Source organism: Solanum lycopersicum, chromosome 10 (assembly GCF_036512215.1).
Source record: "Solanum lycopersicum chromosome 10, SLM_r2.1".
Taxonomy (NCBI): Eukaryota; Viridiplantae; Streptophyta; class Magnoliopsida; order Solanales; family Solanaceae; genus Solanum; species Solanum lycopersicum.
Window position 1 is genome coordinate 27,365,717 of NC_090809.1, and position 17,477 is coordinate 27,383,193.

Consider the following 17,477-nt stretch of genomic DNA (forward strand, 5'->3'; position numbering starts at 1 on the left):
TAACAAGTACAATAAATTACAATAATTAATAACTTAAAATATCTATCCAACCAAAAAAAAAAAGAGGCTAAAAAATAAAGTCTAATTGACATGAAAAAGATAAAAAAAACTTATCAAATACCTTTAGTAATTAATTTTATAAAATAAGTTTTTTTTTATATAAGTGGTACTACACTGGATGCTATAATAAGAAATAGATTACCAACACATACAAGTTTAAGAGTTTTTTTTTTTTTTTTAACCATTATAATTTATGCAACTTAAGTGAAAGGTTAACTTTCTTTTGACCCTTTAACCTCTAGATAGTAATTTTGACCAATAAAATTATGACCATTTTAATAATGAAATAAATTTATATTTTACATATTTAACAAAATATTGTTGGCCCCTTTACTGGTTACTAGTAATTGATACGGGGGAAATTGTTAATTTGACGGTATATTTTTTTATATTAGTAAGTTTTATAATATAATTATACAAGGTAAAATTGGTCTTGTAGTTATATATATAACAAAACTTGCTAATGGTTGGTGAGATCAGTTGGGGACTCGTCTCGTGTGATTGGAAAGCATGGGCCCATTAGTGGAGAGAGTTCAAAACCAGTCAAAGCAAGCGTTGGTGCAGTGGGTGAACGGCGTAAGAGAAGCTTGCTGTCTCCATCGTGTGATCATCTACTCTCTCAGGTACGATCCCTTTTCAATTACTCAATCGTATCTATTCATTGTTTTGATTTTCCTTGTGCTTATTTTGTAGGTCAAAACAGCTTGCCATCCGTACCGGTCAGTGTTTTTTGTTGAATGGATTCATCTTCTTAGGAAGGTTCTTTCTCGCTCTCTCTCAAATTGTACTCTTGTTTTGGGTTGGGAATCGGTTATTAATTCAATGCTAGCTTTCTAGTGGTCTATCAATAAGGAAGACCAAGGGAGATTCTGATTCAGACCCCCCACAGAGACCAAAAAGTTTGGTAACTGTTAGCAAAGGCAGGGCCATGCTTGCCCAAGGGTACACTATTAGCCGGAAAATTACATAGGTCAAATTTTGGTTTAATATATATACATACATATATATATATACACAAATATTGACATCTGTTGACACAAAGGCTTAGTCTAGTAATTAAGGTGTTGTGAAAATTCTTTAAGTGACGTGTTCAAGCCTTGCTAGCCTCATAATTATATTTGTTACTACAACCATTGACACCCCTTATGAAAATTCTAGCTCCACCATTGACTGTGAGGTACCCGTGGAATACCCCGACACCATTATTATTGAAAAACCAAAAAGTTGGGTTTCCTGATAATAATTATACAATGATTTTATGCAAGTTTCTAAAGAGCTTCACTATTGACTATTCATTAAAAGTATTATGCATGTCCATACGTGAGTTTTAGTAAAATATATTAGTAGTTTGCTACCAGGGTTTATATTATAATGAAGTTGATTTCGATCGATACACTCTATTTGAATAGCCCACTCAATCTAATTTGCTGATTGACTGAAATATGATGCTCACAAACATGATAATGATAAAAAAAGGTTTCCTCTTAGAAAAGTTGTGTGCTTGCAATGTACAAATGCAAGGGGAGAAATCAAAAGGTCTTGATGATTCTATGTGGTGACAATACTATATATTAGGTTTCAAATGCACTTATGTCACCTAGATATTTGAAAATATTATAAACATTGCATGACGACAGGTAAACTGTTTCTCAAGTACTTAATTGTTCAGTGGAATTATCTTTGAGAATCATAATTTTGTTATATGGAAGGAAGTTGGGTTGCAAAGAAGGGATCTGTAAATGTAAGGGGCCTTAATGTTAGTAATAAGTGCAGAGTTATCAAATTAATCATGCATAAATTGAAGGCGGATATCTGGTGTTTTCAACAGGCATACGTGGAAAGAATCGACAGAAACAATAATAAAAAATATATGCGGGAACAAATGGGCAGATTGAGCTTGTGTAGTTAAGGTTACATTCTAGTATTACAGGAAAAAGTTCATGGAAGGGCGTCGACTATTAGTATGCCGCCTATTCTGTTTGATGTGTGTAGTACTGGAAGGCTTTATGGAGAAAAATTTTCACAGGTATTTATGGTCCACATAATAACAATAAGCGAAGGACTTATGGATTTCAATTTACCAGCGGTGAAAAGCTTATGGGATATCCCATGGGTAATAGGTGGAGATTTTAATGTAACAAGGTCTGGAGGTGAAGGAAAAATTGCAGTTGTAGGTCATGGGTAATGTTGATGTTCTGTAATCTAATACGAGCCATCCTTGGTAGACTCACCATAGTAAGGGGCAAGATACATGTGGTCAAGGGATGGGAACATTGACCAAGCCTCTCGCATTGACAAATTTCTCAGATCAGGGGAGTGGAGTGAAGCCTTCAGAAGAATAAAACTAATCACCCTGCTCTAAGTTTTATTAGATCACAGGCCCATCTTGCTGAATATAAATTGGGAGACAATCACATCATCTTTCAAATTTACAATATGTGTTAACAAGTAGATGGTTTTATTGATAAAGTAGAATACTAGAGTTATAATGTAAAATGGCAGTCTTGACTACATTTTAGTGCAGAATGTTTAAAAAGGGATATCAAGGCTTGGGGAATAAGGAGATATTTGGTAGAATTGAAAAAAGAATGGATTATGAACCTGTTCGGATTGACTTATTTTAGATGCTTTTAAGCAGTTTTTAGTGTTTGAATAACATAAAATAAGTTTTTATAAGCACTTGTAGTTGAGACAAAATAAGAAAAAATAAGCCAGTTCTAAATTATGACTTTTGGCTTATAAGTCAATCCAAACAGGCTTTTATGTTTGGTAATTTTCTGGAACTGTAAATATGGGTTCACTACTACCCTTGTGCTAAAAGATTAATAGTATATCGTACCTCTCCCAAAACTAAATAAATAATAATTTTGGGGAGCTTTGCTGTAATTGACAGTATTGCTGAAAATAGGCCTCTAACACAGCAGGAGAAACATGAGAAAATCACACTTCCCTTTGAACTTCAAGAATTAGGCAAAAGAAGAAGAAAATCATGGAGACAAAAGTTTACATGCCTTTAGTTGAAAGAAGGGGATAAGGTCATGGAGTTCTGAAGAAATTCACGTGGGAGGTTCGAATATCACCTCTCTGAAGTAACAAAACAGCTTGTACGCTGGATCTTGGAATATACACTTGTCAAATGGTATCATTCAATATTATATATGTTTCCCCCACGAATTATGTACATAGGTACATTTGATGAAATTTTCGACAAAGCGGTGTCGGACGACACCACTTAACTCAATGTGCATCAACCCTGACATTTTGAGTATGCTCTGATATGAGAATGAATGACATTGTTTTCTTTCATCATGTTATAGTTTTTATGCTGGCTTATAAAAATCAATTTAAGATGCACAATTTAGTGTTAACCTTGAGATATATAATATATTTTCCATTTGCAGTATCTTTGTTCTGAAATCAGTTATCATCCCTGCATTGGAATGGATATTACCTGGTCATAGCCGACTAATCAATTCACAACAGCCATGTTCATTTAGCAGTATTTTGGAGTTTTATCGATTCTTACGCGTTGGACTTGTACAACTTATATATGTGAGTATACTCTTCTCAATGTGAGCCTAGTGACCTCTTCATTAATCACGTGATCAACATGGATTCTTTTTCCGTTTTAGATCATTTTTTCTATGAAAAAATTGAAAATGTAGTTGCCTACTTTTGTTAACTATGTTGCTCGGACTCTTCAAATATGCCAACCGGTACGTGTCGGATTCGCCAAAAGTAGTGTATCTTTGAAGAATCCGAGACGGGTGTGGCATCAAAAGTCAAGAGTCCACGCAACTAGTTGTGTAGACATGCTAATTAAATTTACCAGAAGCTTAACAAAACCCAAATCTGTGCTTAGAGGAATGAAGAACTCTTTACTGATATCTGTGCTACCCAAGTGTGAACTGGATTAGATTAAATTGACATCCTTTACGTACTAAATTTCACTACAGAATTTAGATGGATGCGGTTTGAGTTCAAAGACGAAATTTACGGTGTATTTTCTTTGGGAAATCTAAACATTTTAATAGCAGTATATTGTTGGAGCTCCACTCCAGTGAAGGAAGACTGAATCCGGATACAAGTCTTGATCAGTCCTCTAATGGCTTATAGCAGCTGCGGAGGTGTAAATATTTTTTGTTATATTAAAAGCATGAACTACCTACTTAGAAGTTATATTACCTAAACACCCTTATAAATAATTAAATACCTTAATCGTCCCAAATATTCTAATTAAAACCCCAAGAAAATTACCATCACAAATCACAACTCTTCATGATTAACCAAACCTGTTAGGCTCTCCAGAGGTTTGGTACGTCGTCACAACCACACCATACGGATAATTCAAAGACATGAAAAAGTGCCCTTTCTTGGAAAAAAAAATACATAGACAAATAGGACTCAAATTTCTTCCAGATGGAGGATCTATTTAGTATAATAAAATTTAAACCCTCTAGATATTAATATGTTGAGAGAAACAGGATTTACAAAGCAAATTATATTAAATCCATGATCTGTGCAAACAAAAGAAGAAAATGAAGAGGCACAAACACTTCAATGCATTAACCATCACATACATGTTAAAAATAAGAATTTTTAAGTTTTCATGCTGATTTTGCGTGATATTGGTGGAATATCATTTATCATAATAATAATATTGACTACAGGTTGGCAGAATACAATACCAAAGCCATATCAATGAGAAAGTGACACTAAATTGGAGTCTACTTTTTCTACTCATTCTTTAATTTTTCTGCACTATGTGATTTATAAAATGAGAAACTACATTTATTATGGTATATACTTATTGTTTGATGATCTCATATTGTATATATTAAATTATATCCATGATTAGGAGTAACATATGCTTGAGGATACTTTTTTATTCGTTTGACCAAATAAAAACATTCAATTGATATAAAAACATTCAGTTGATATACAATTTGGTAGCTTAACGGATGTGAAATTATTTTCAAGGTTATAAAAACATGAAATAGACTTACATTAATACTTGTCAATTATCTTAAGATCACGAAAATGATATATATGAGTACTTTTCATGAATGGAAAAATGGATTAGAAAGTTTTTTTTAGTAATTTGAGATACATGAAAATACTTCTTATTATTAGTATATTATTTAGAATTTTATTGAAGGTTGATAGACCTTTTACATGTACTTGATGTTCTCTAATGAGAAGAATAACATGTTATTATTATCAACATTATACGTAGCAACAATAAAACAAAGAGTTACCCATGTACATATATGACACTTGAATATTTTAAAATATGGGGTGTTTGACTTATGATTAATTATGTGTTCGGTATGATGGAATATATATGCTTTGCCATGAAAAATGATTTCTTGAAAAATATTGTGTTTGGTAAGTAAAAAATATTATTTTCAAAATATTTGTATACAATCTAAACAATTATTATGGGATGTAGGGATGAAGATGAGGTGTGTTTGAGGGAGGGGAAGACACCTAACTTATATTTTTGTTCTTTTTTTGGGTTTAGGCGTAAATTATTTGAACAAAAATTATCCCTATTTGAAACTGACTATGCTTTGAGAAATTGACATATGTCGAGTTAGAACAGAAAAATGGATTTTTCCCTTAAAAATATAAATAATTAGGGTGAGTCGTGTTATTCTATTTTTTTCTTTACTAATTTGATAGATATTTAAAATATTGCAGTTTTCTGACATGGGATTGAGTTCCCACATCTTCCTTATTTGCACACCTTTTGTAGTCATTCATTAAAAATTTCACGCTTCAGAATTGATCTATGGGCAATAACATTTACTTGTACTCTGAATAGCCTAAATAGAATATGTTATAATGATTATAAATAGATTGAAAAAAATAAATTAACATGATAGTGGGGAATAAAGGTGAAAATTAGAAGTCAATATCAAATGAGTTAACTCAGGTGTGTTACTTTTCCATTTTCAAGTGTTCATCTCTACATGCTGAGGGTGGGTAAGGGGTGGTGGTGGGGTGGGGGGCGTAAAACCAAAGTTAATGCTAATATGCTAATAATCATGACAAGCTGCTGAAGAAGACGAAGGTCTCATTACTCACTGGTGTTTGCCTAATATGGCTAGCTAATTTATACAAAAAATCGTGTTCAGTGTTTCATCTGTATTATGCACTGGTGTTTGCCTAATATCTCTGTTTCATCGTAACTTTCAGGTTTTGTGGTTTTACCCCTTGTACATATTCAGCCTTATTCTCAGCAATATCTGGTAATAGTTTCCTTTACCTTTTCATATATATATATATATATATATATATATATATATATATATATATATATAGCCTTTTCATTTTGGGTCAATACTACCAAAATATTTAGAGAACGTATATCACATTGAGATTTATCTTAGGCGTATTTAGCCTTCAATAGAGGCAGAGTCAGGATATTACATTGAGTTTGTGGGTTCTTGATTCTAGAAAAGACGGTTCACTAGGTTCTTGATAAATTATTCATATATATTAAGTGATTTTTAAATACAAATACACAGAAACTATAGACGCCCCTGCATGTCAAGGTCTCTAAAGTTGCACTTAAGATTGCCTTAGTGTCTGGGAGGGGTTATAGTAGTGTCAATAATCAATCTATCTTCAATTTAAGATAGTGGAGTCAGTTATATGAACCCTCTGTGTCCATCATATTCTATTTAAATCCAATTTATTTCAATAGTAAATAATTTGTGTTGCGACACAAATAGGATTTCTATAAACTCACCGTTGATAGCTACATGAAAATACTAGTATCTAACCTAAAATAAAGGACTCTTGAAGGGTAAGCGATCAATATGTAGAATATCCTTTAGCAAAAAAGAACAAACCAAGATTCGTGATTGAGCATGTAAAGGTATAAAAATATGCGATCACGACCATGGTAAGCATACATGAACATCCATGTTTACTATGCATACATTCTTACTTGAGCATGTAAAGGTATAAATATGTGATCACGACCAAGGTTAGCGTACATCAACATCCATGTTTACAATGCATACATTCTTACTTAGGACACTGTCTAGATCTTCTATGTTTGAAACGATTTATTCCTCCGGTGTTTTAACTCAGGTACAATGATATTGCTAAATATGGGTTTTTTGCTTTGGAGAATTATGGGGATCATGATACAAAGTTATCTGATCAAAAGGAGCCCCAAACTTCGCAAAACACCGTTCAAAGGGAAAAATCAACTGATCTTGAAGGGTATTGTTCTGTTTTTCTCTGGTTAATGTTGTACACTACAGCAATATTTTCTTGCTTAAAACAATATGTTCCATACAGAGCTATGTGTCTTCACAGTTGTGAGAGTTCTATTTTGCTGTTTATCTTATGCAGGGTTATGATCAGTATAGCGGAGCAGCTTTATTCGGTCCTCTTGCTGACTTTCTTCTTGATGGAGGTGATCCTTTTTTTTTCTCTTTTCGAATGAGGTGAACTGCTTTACATGTCCTTGCTTATCCGTCTCCTCAATTTCTAACTTCAAAGTCCATTGGTTCTCAATACTGTGCAGGTTTATGTTACTGGATTTATCCCCTACATAGGAAAAGCTCTAAATTTTATGCTTCTGTCATGGTTGTATGCATACTATTGTTTTGAGTAAGTGCTTCTTTTTAGCTTGATATTGCTAGTAAGTTGATATGGATGTTCATTAAAAATTGCATATCTTTCCAGGTATAAGTGGAATCTGTCTGGACTAAGCTTAGACAAGAGGCTGGACTTCTTTGAATCAAACTGGGCATTTTTTGCTGGTTTTGGTACTATATTTCTTTATATCGATTTCTATTCTTTGCAATGGTTTGTTTTATCAGTTTATGTTCAAAGATATGATGTAGTTGTCTTAGTCTCTTAGAAACCTCATGAGCGCTCTTTGTCATTCCCAAATTTTTACATTATTTTCCTGAGATTGGTATCTGGGACTTAATTGCTTGTGAACTCATTAACACAAAATTGACCTTTTGGTGTCGAATAACATTCTGATAGTTGTCAGCTCCTGTTTATATCATTAGTAAACATTTAAAAAGAGAAGTTCTCCTGAGTCAAATCAACAATTTGAGTGGTCCTGCTGTCACATTGTCGTTTAGAGTTTCTATTTTTTTCTTAGATCTTCTGTGACATTTTTCCGTTTCAACACCAAGTAGTGCTGAACATTTTCAGAATTTTCTTTTAAGTTACATGGATCATCTTTCTTGCAAAAGTTAATATATCTTTTAACTATCCAGGAAATCCATGTGTACTGGCAATGTTTCTTTTCTCTCCACTAGTGAGCTGTGGGTTTCTGGCTATACTGTTTCCACTGGTAAATACAAGTTCCAATTCCTGTTATTTCTTGTCTAATTCTTTTGCTTATAACAAGGTTTGCATGATGATGATTAAAATTGTAAGCTGTTATTTGTTATTTTTACTCTTTCTGTATCTGCTCGCAACTTTCTACCTTTTTGCATGAATCTTACTGCATCATGTCATCATAGGAGGTGATGAACGCAAAATCCTTGTGTGCTTTACTTTTGACTGGGAAAGGAATAAAAAATGGAAATTTTGAAGAACTGCTAGAGAACTCCCAACACACAGGAAAAAGTGCATCCAAAATTGCTTCTTATAGTACTTGTTGAGGGTCATAGCTTTTGGTTAGCTGTCTGAAGATAGTTTCAATTGCGAAACATGCAGAAATATGGATCATATGACAAGTTCTAGTTTTGGAATAATTTCTTAAATTAGGTTTTGAACTCTACAATTTCTTAAATGGAGAAGAGTAGAGAGGCAGGCCCATTAACCATGGGGTTTCAAACTGTACGCCACTGCTCTTTGATGATTTCTCAGTTATCCGAATTTTTTTAATTATGTGCCCCAACTTTTGCTAACATAATCGTTGGCTAGATGAGCGGCTATATGAGTTATAACCTCCCATCAGCTGCTGGAACTTTTTTTTTAAAAAAAATTCTCTACCAAGATCATAGTCTCTGTTGCCATATGAGAATTATAAGAGAAATATTATTATATACTATCACATTGATACACTATTTATAGACACTACAGTAGACTCCTTTTCCAACTAGGACACTACATTACATTCCATTTACAAATAGGACATTCCCTTCCCTTCCCTTCCCTTCCCTAGTAGGATTTCATATACTATTCTTGTCACTACTCCTATTCTAACAGATTTCTCGAATAGGTTGAAGAGGTAGCTCATTTACAAGGTTGCACTTCATGAACTTTGACGTGACAGATCATTTGTGGGCTTGACACTTTTGAGCTGGATGTGATGTACTGCATAGGAAGAAAGGAAGCCTTTTTGAGTCACCTAATAAATTTTGCTTAGGAACATACCTCTGCAATTCTTAAAAGTGTTTCTTAACATGAAGTTGATGTAAATGTTTTCTTTTAAGCTTCTTTTTCAAGTATTTTTCTTGTCTCATAGTGCATTAAATTCATGCTCATTATAAGCCTGTTGTATCCCAACAGGCTAGATTTAGATAAATGGTCGAAGCTTTGTTGCATCCCCTTTCCTAATAATGCGTTTTTCCTCTTTCCAATAGTGATACGGGAGAGACTGGTTCCAAAATATACTTAAACACTTGGGAGGGGGTATTCATTTTATGATTCTAACTGAGCCACAAATTATCTTGCATATGTACATGCTTGAGAAAACTCTCTGTTACTAGTTTCATGTTTCTTTGATACATATGATTTAAGTTAGTATCAGCTATGATGGTTATGCTTGTGTTTTGGCTTTCACTATGCTTGAATTCTCTTGCCGTCTGTATATGAATGTAGCTTATAGAAGGATGCAATACTTCAGGGCTAATATGAATATAATTCATGTTATGATTCTAAATCGCCACAAATTAGCTTGCATATGTACATTCTTGAGAAAATTATCTGCTCATGGTTTCATGTTTCTTTGATTCATACAATTTAAGTTAGTATCAGCTATGATGGTTATGCTTGTCCCTGTAGGTTCTTGTCTCATGCTAACTGTTATCTCCCGTAGTTTGTTTTGACCGCAACAGGCTCGGAAGCTGACAAAATTGTTGCCTTACCTAGAAGAAAATGGAGAGGTGCTGAATTAGGAAGGGTACCAATATTTTTCATTGCCGATTACATGTCGTAAGTTTTCTGGATTTTGCCTTTTGGATGTTTTGGATATTCTTGTTAGTATTGATGTTGTAACTTTTAAACTATAATATATGTCGATTGGGTGTCATTATTGAATTTTGGTAATCTTGTCATCATCATCTTGTTGGAAGACATTCCATACCAATATTTCTCAAATCACCAATACCAATGCCAGAGCTCCATATAATTAAGCTCCTAAATCAGTTACAGCAGTATTGTTGCAGTCAAGGTGGGTTTATAGTGGTTGAAGGCCAGTGGTCCTGAGGAAAAGGTAAAATGTTGTGGGAAAGTTAAAGGCGTCAGAGGGATTGCCTGAATGGGGTGGTTTGTATGGAAAAGTTTTCTCTGTTTCTTTTTGTGAGTTTTTTTTTTACTAACAATTTTATTCATCTTCCAAAACACACCATAACAGTTGATTTGAGGCAGAAGAAACACAGTCCAATTCTTCCCTCCGTGTGGAATATGGGATGATCTACCTATTACAGTTGAGATGAAAAGGTAAATGCCTAAGGTAGGTATTTAGTGTGACTAATCCCATTATACACATATATGGGAGGATCCTATATATGAATTTGTCACGGCGGATTGAAAGTAAAATCCTTCTTCATTCTGTTGGAGACTCTTATAATCGGAAGACTCCAACAATCAGTTGTTATGAGCCCTTTGATTTGGGAGGGGAGTTCACCAGTCTTAGAGTATAAAATGTTGGTGTTGTACTTGTGACTGAGAGAAGCTAGCTTGTCGGCCACTTGATTAATCTCCCTATAGCAATGTGTTATAGAGTATTCACTTGGATTTAATAGGTCCTGCAGCCTTTTGACTTCATTTGCTATTGTCCAAGGTGGTGTAGACTTCTTCTTGATGCAATCCACCAACAACTTGGTATCACTCTCTGCCTGCACATTTTGGTAGCCATTGTTTTTGCACCACGACATTCCAAAGTGTAAAGCTACTGCTTCCGCCCAGTTGTTAGTGCCTTGTCCTAATTCCAATGAGAAAGCTATGATGAGTTTGCCTTCGTGGTCTCTCACAATACCTCCTCCTCCACAGCTACCGTTCCTGCAACTACCATCAGTGTTAAGTTTAACAAAAAAGAGAGAAGGTTTGTTCCACTTGATGAAAGTAATTTCTTAAAAGTAAACATTGCTTGAAATGATTTTTAAGACCTCCTCCCAACTAGCTTTCATCTTATTAGAGCCTAAGAAGTGGTTTACTAGTTGGGAAATATTGAAAGCAATCTGAGAAATGGATTTGTTCACATTTATCTTTTGTGAGCCATACTTGGCCTCACATCTTGATTTCCAAATCTCCCATATGGTAAGAGCAGGGAGATATTTGACAATGATACTATACACTGGATTAGACGTATTTTGTCTCCACCAATTGATTAAGAGTTGTCTGAGGAGTATGTCCTTGGAAGGAATTCCAAATGTACCACAAATGACTTTCCAGACATCTAGAGCATAATTTCCCCTGCAAAAAAGATGGTCAGTAGATTCAAAAGTAGAGATCCTACAGCAACAAGTAGTTTTAATAGTGATTCCCATTTTAACTACTCTAGCATCAGTGGGGAGCCCATCTCTCAAAGCCCTCCAAACGATAAAGTTCATTTTGAGGGGACAGCTTTTTGCCAAGTCATTGAATCAATCCAATTTTTTTGCTTTTTTTGGCTTAAAAGTTGCCAAGCAGAAGCAATAGTGAAAATTCCTCTTGTGTTCATAGTCCAAATTGCTCTATAAAGGATATCTTCCCTAATAACAATTATCATGGAGTTGATCTTGATTCTAACATAATCAGGTAGATAAATATCCCAGCCATCCCAATTTCTATGGTTGTCTAGAATAGCATCTTTGAGCTTTAGCATTCTTGGTTTACTACCAGGAGGAAGATATTTCCACAATGGGCCTAATTCTGACCAATTATCATACCCAGCATCGATATCACCCTTACCAATCTTCCAAAAGATACACGTATCTACTTGGCTCTTGATTTTACAAATTGCATTCCAAGCTTGAGATTGACCAGAACACCATACCTTGATCTTACTGGTTTTATTCTTTGGCAATATTTCGCCCAAAAGAAATCTTTCCATTGAGAGTTTCCGACCTTGATGTTCCACCATTGCTTAGTAGTGAAGGCATTGCACGTATCTTGAAGGCATTGTTTAGTAGTGTATTCTTGTGAGTATTGTGAGAGTGAGAATTGGTGGATGAAGTAGCAGGCTGAGACATGGTTACAATGTTTGACCAAAAATCCTGCAATCCACATTTCTGCCCTTTTTTCTTCTTCTGCAAGGGCAGGATGCTCCCTATCTTCCATCTCTGAAGAGTTGATCTGAAAGTGAATACTCGAACCTTCTTCTTTCTGGAATTCGAGAAACAACTGTACTTACAAGTTACAAGCAAGCATAGGAACGCTAGAGTCATAATTTTCTCATGCCAGCTATTCTGCTTTCAGCCCGAGTCATACTGGTTACCTCTTTATGTGTTAAAACTAATTCTGTTTGTTGTCTTCTTTTGCAGAATGCGAGTCTTAAAATTATTTTCTTCAAAATCGCACCAGCAAATTAATGTGAACAAGGCACTCTAAAATAGAATGAACATGTCTGATCTACTCCCAACGCTCCATATCCATGCATAACCTCTGTATCTTATTTATGAAATTTATATTTGTATGGGTCAACGATGTTCCTAATTTATCCACGATCACAATATGAACATGTGCTCGTTATCATTTTTTTGGGAAGAGAGGAAGAAGTAAATCCAGATTTGCTGCTATCACAAATGGAAGATAGCAACTTATGGTGATTCCTTCTGTATCTTATGTACAGAGTAATTTGTAACTGGTTTGGTCATTCTTTCATATGAACATATCTCTATGTATTAAGTTATTAATTTTGTCATAGCTGATTAATTTTTTGTCACACGAACACTTTAATTTATGGTTTAATCATATTATTCTCATATATTACTTATCCTCAAGTAGGGTGTACATGACCAGGTTGATTAAGTTTTTATATCAAACCAAATTAATAAAATTCGGATTTTTCAACCTTGGGTTGGTCGGGTTTTTCAAATACCAAATCAAACCATTTTGTCGAACTTTTAAATTTATAAATCAAATCAAACTAATAAACCTCTAATTTTTTCAGATTTTTGGATTTTTTCGGTTAAGTTTGCATACTAACATATAATTAATTTGTGCTCCAAATATTTCTTTAGTCCAACCAAAATACAATTATCTAATGTGTTTTTTTTAAGTAAATAACAATATGAGATGAGTATTGATGATACAAAAATATTTATCAAAAAATAATAATGAAATTATCATAGAAAATAAATGTTGTAAAGTCATAACTAAAATAACCATAACTTAAAAGTACTAAGTCATACTAAAATAAGTTTAATAAATATTGATTACATTACTAAATATTCAAGGAAAATTAAAATTAAATGACATATTTTAATCGTCTAAACCAATGTAAAATTAAAGAATATATATTCAATATTATTGTCATTATTAGCGTTGAATTGATTTCATTTTTACAGTAGTATTAATTTGATTTTGATTAAAGTTTTATTATAATTATCAATATGTATGTACTATAATCTCTATTAGATCATTTCGAATTCTAAATTTTAAACATGAAATAGTATAATAAAAGATAAAAACTATGAAATCTATAAGAAATATTCTAAAATTATATCAAATCAGATATTTTTATGTATACAATAAAATTTTAAAATTGCATATATAATGTCGGGTTGGTTTGGTCTCGAATTATTTTTTTTTGTTAAAACCAATCCAATCCATATATAGTCGGATTTTTTTTTCCAATATCAAACCAAGTCAAACTAAACTACTAGTCAACTTTTTCCAATTTAACTCAATTTTCGATTCAATTTTATACACGCCTATCTTCAAGTATATGTTATTTAACACTATTCCCTTTACAGAACTTCAAACCACACTCCAAAGTAGAGATGGGGTCATGAATTCTTTTGCTGCTATACTTAAAAATATTCATCACGTATTTAAAGATTGTTATTTATTTTTTGTAATTAATATAATGAAAGAAGAAAAATAATCTCCCTGCTTATGAGTGAAAAATAATTTCCTTACCGCAATTATACTTTCTATTACTTGTTTCAATTAAAACATTATTATTTATTTATCTTTGGCAATCAAGAATTTCAACGACATTTATCAAGTTCATGATATTGTTATTAATCTTTACAATATATTTATATTACGTTTTATAAAAGTCACAACTTTTTACATAAGTAAAAATTTTTGATGTAAAAGTCACAACTCTTCTATCACGCTCCGAGCCTACACCCTGGTCGTGGCCGGCACTATGATACTCGAGGTTTAATGGAATAGATCCTTTCAAGATGGACCGATTTTTTTATATTGATAGAGAAACAATGGTTTCTGAGTCATTCAACACGAGCAAAATACTTGAATATTTAATTGTGCAGAAAAAAAACAAGAAGTAACAGTTCAGAATTCTCGTTATTTTAAAACGAGAGGAAATCCCTCAAGAAAGGATAGTGTGAAAGAATACTTTTGTGCCTTATCGAAAAGGTGAAAACTCATCGATAAGGCACAAAAGCATTATGGCCAAGTTCTATAAGCAATATGAAATTTCTAGAACGTTCACACTATCCTTTCTAGAGTATTCGTTCACAAAAGCATTATGGCCATATTCCTACAAGTTGTAATTCGTCATAAAAATTGTAACTCTTCATAAAAGTCAATTTTCATAAAAGTCACATCTTATCATGAAAAGAGAACTATTTTTGAGTCACTATTCATAAAAATCGCAACTCTTCATAAAAGTCATAGCTATTCATAAAAGCCACATCTCTTCATGAAAGGGGAAGATTATTTTTGAAAATAATCAAAATTTAAAAGGAGATTCTAGCTTGTGGTGACGCCACGTAGGCGGGCCTAGGATTCCCTTTTATATAAATATATGATATGATTGCTTAAATATAATTTTAAAAGAACTTTTACTATACATAAAGAAAGACTTTTCTTCATAAAAAATTACTACTACTTATAGAGGGGTGAATAAAGTTCTTCAAATTGGGAGAACTACTATTCACCTCTCTATTTCATTATTTACTATAAAGAAAGACTTTTCTTCATAAAAAATTACTACTACTTATAGAGGGGTGAATAAAGTTCTTCAAATTGGGAGAACTACTATTAATCTCTCTATTTCATTATTTAACATTATATGTATTATTTTATAATGAGCATATTATTCACATATAATGCAATTAATTAAATATCTAATATTTATATTTCTTTTTAAATATAATGTAATATTTTAAAAAATATATTATTCAATATTTTCACCTCAAAATGATGATATTTTAATTTCTTTTAAAAAAGTTTTGCACTAATATAATTGAAAAATCTATAATCTGAACAATTTTTAGCTGAACATAAAAAAAAAGAAGAAGAAAAGGAACAAAAATGCTCATTTTTATGCATTAATAATAGAGCATTTATGGAAGCAACATCATAATCTTGAAAGTTGATTAATGTAATTGTATTTCATTAATGATTTCTTTTATTTCAATTGTCCAATAATTTGTATATTATAGATCTAGAAAATTCACACTATAAAAGCCCTTTTAACCTTCCTCTACCAAAACACACAACTCTAGAAATTTCTTTAAACATTTGAGTTTATCAAATTCTATAAGCAATATGGCCAAGTTTTTGAACTCTTATCATTTTCTTCTTTCGCATCATTTCAGGTTTGTTTTTTTTCTTTTTAAAAAAATTTAATTATTATCCAAATTGTTTTTTCTATTTTTATGGTTGTGTTTATGATAAAAGATAACAGTGCTAATATTTTTGATAAAATTTTTAAAATGACAATTTTTAGAATTTAGTTGAAAAATAGCAACAAATTAAAAAAACCATTAAAAATAGTCTCTCTTTCTTTTGGGAATTCATGACTTTATCATAAAAATAGAGAAAGTGAAATTCCATCATAGTTTTTTGGATGAAATTTCAGAATTTGCAATGAAGTTTTACTCATTGCTATCATGGATTTCAAAAACCATGACAATATATGCATATAAATCTTAATTCTTCACTTGTAAGGTTGAAACATTGTTATGGTGTTTTCGCATCAAAAGTTATACCTAACACATAATTTTTAGTATCTTTTTTTTTTTTTGATGTAGTTGCAATGACAAGTACACAAGTGAAAACCCAACAAAGATGTTCTGAAACTTTGAAGGCCAGTGAATGCACCATGGCTGAGTGTCAAAGTGAATGTTTACAAAAACATAATGGAAATGGAGTTTGCACTGGTGGAAATCAAGGCCCATTAAGTTGTGTTTGTGTTTACAATTGTTAGCTTCAATATTTCGAACTCTCCCTTTTTATAAAAAATATTGAGTTATCAATAAAATATCAATCAATCATTTCCGTAAGAATTGTTCCATTCATTCTTACATCATACCTTTCTTTCAAGTATGTATGCGTGTGTATATATGTATGTGTGTGTATATATATAGTTTTGTCTTGTTTATTATTTCGTCAAATCTTAGTTGCAACTGAAAAGAACATAATTAACCATATTAATTGTGATCGACAATTTTAAATTGGGGATGAAAATTAGATGAAGCTCAGGTAGAATTGAAACTACAAAACAAAAATGAAGGGAGACAGAACGCTAGGGCCATAATGATGGAAAAAGAAGAAAAATGGATCCAAAATCCTCCGAAAACACCTAGCAATTTTTTCATCCGTATTGAATGATGCTCCTTGAGAAAACCAATCCAAATTTACTACTATTTTAATGTAAATAGATGATAAGTCAACAAATCCAGTAACTCCTGTGCTCAAACGCTTCATCTGTCTGCGCAACAAATAACCCAAGTTTCTAGAGGAACTCGAGAAATGTGTTTAAATGTGACAAAAAAATTTCAAAACTAAGAAAACGTTGTACAAGTTAATTATTTGAGTAAAGGTAAAAATTAGAAAATTAATGTTAATAACACTAATTTCATTATTTACACAAAGATACTATTTTCTCATACTTACCACCTCTCCCTCTCCCTCTCTGCCGCTACCATTATTCCTATCCTTTTCTACTTACGCCATCATTGACACTACCATCATCTCCTCCTTCTCCACCACATTTTTTCCTCTTCTACCACCGCCTCTTCCTCCTTCTCCTCCTTCACCATAAGCATAACAATCATTACCTCTTCTTCCACCATTACCACCAATCT

At 32.6% G+C, this 17,477-nt stretch overlaps 1 protein-coding gene and 1 long non-coding RNA gene across 5 annotated transcripts; both read left to right on the forward strand.

Annotated features, from left to right (window-relative positions):
* The first annotated feature begins 483 nt into the window (after positions 1–483).
* LOC101257613 (protein EI24 homolog) lies at positions 484–13,177 on the forward strand. 4 transcript variants are annotated; one of them, XR_002028783.3, is made up of 13 exons: positions 484–683; positions 754–819; positions 3,462–3,612; positions 6,262–6,314; positions 7,165–7,299; positions 7,432–7,495; positions 7,607–7,692; positions 7,768–7,850; positions 8,316–8,392; positions 10,088–10,203; positions 10,625–10,710; positions 11,054–11,314; positions 12,735–13,177. XR_002028783.3 is itself a non-coding variant. In XM_004248788.5 (11 exons), the coding sequence occupies exons 1-11, from the start codon at positions 571–573 to the stop codon at positions 12,799–12,801; spliced, it is 1,011 nt and encodes a 336-aa protein (XP_004248836.1). In that variant the 5' UTR covers positions 484–570; the 3' UTR covers positions 12,802–13,177. The 4 variants fall into 4 exon arrangements, 1 of the variants encoding a protein (XP_004248836.1); XR_002028784.3 differs by lacking the exon at positions 11,054–11,314; XR_011212158.1 differs by lacking the exons at positions 10,625–10,710; positions 11,054–11,314 and having other exon boundaries at positions 9,269–10,203.
* Positions 13,178–15,877: 2,700 nt separating this feature from the next.
* Positions 15,878–16,676, forward strand: LOC138338992 (uncharacterized). The gene is made up of 2 exons (XR_011211927.1): positions 15,878–15,986; positions 16,422–16,676. It is a non-coding gene; the product is annotated as an uncharacterized lncRNA (long non-coding RNA).
* The last annotated feature ends 801 nt before the right edge of the window (positions 16,677–17,477 follow it).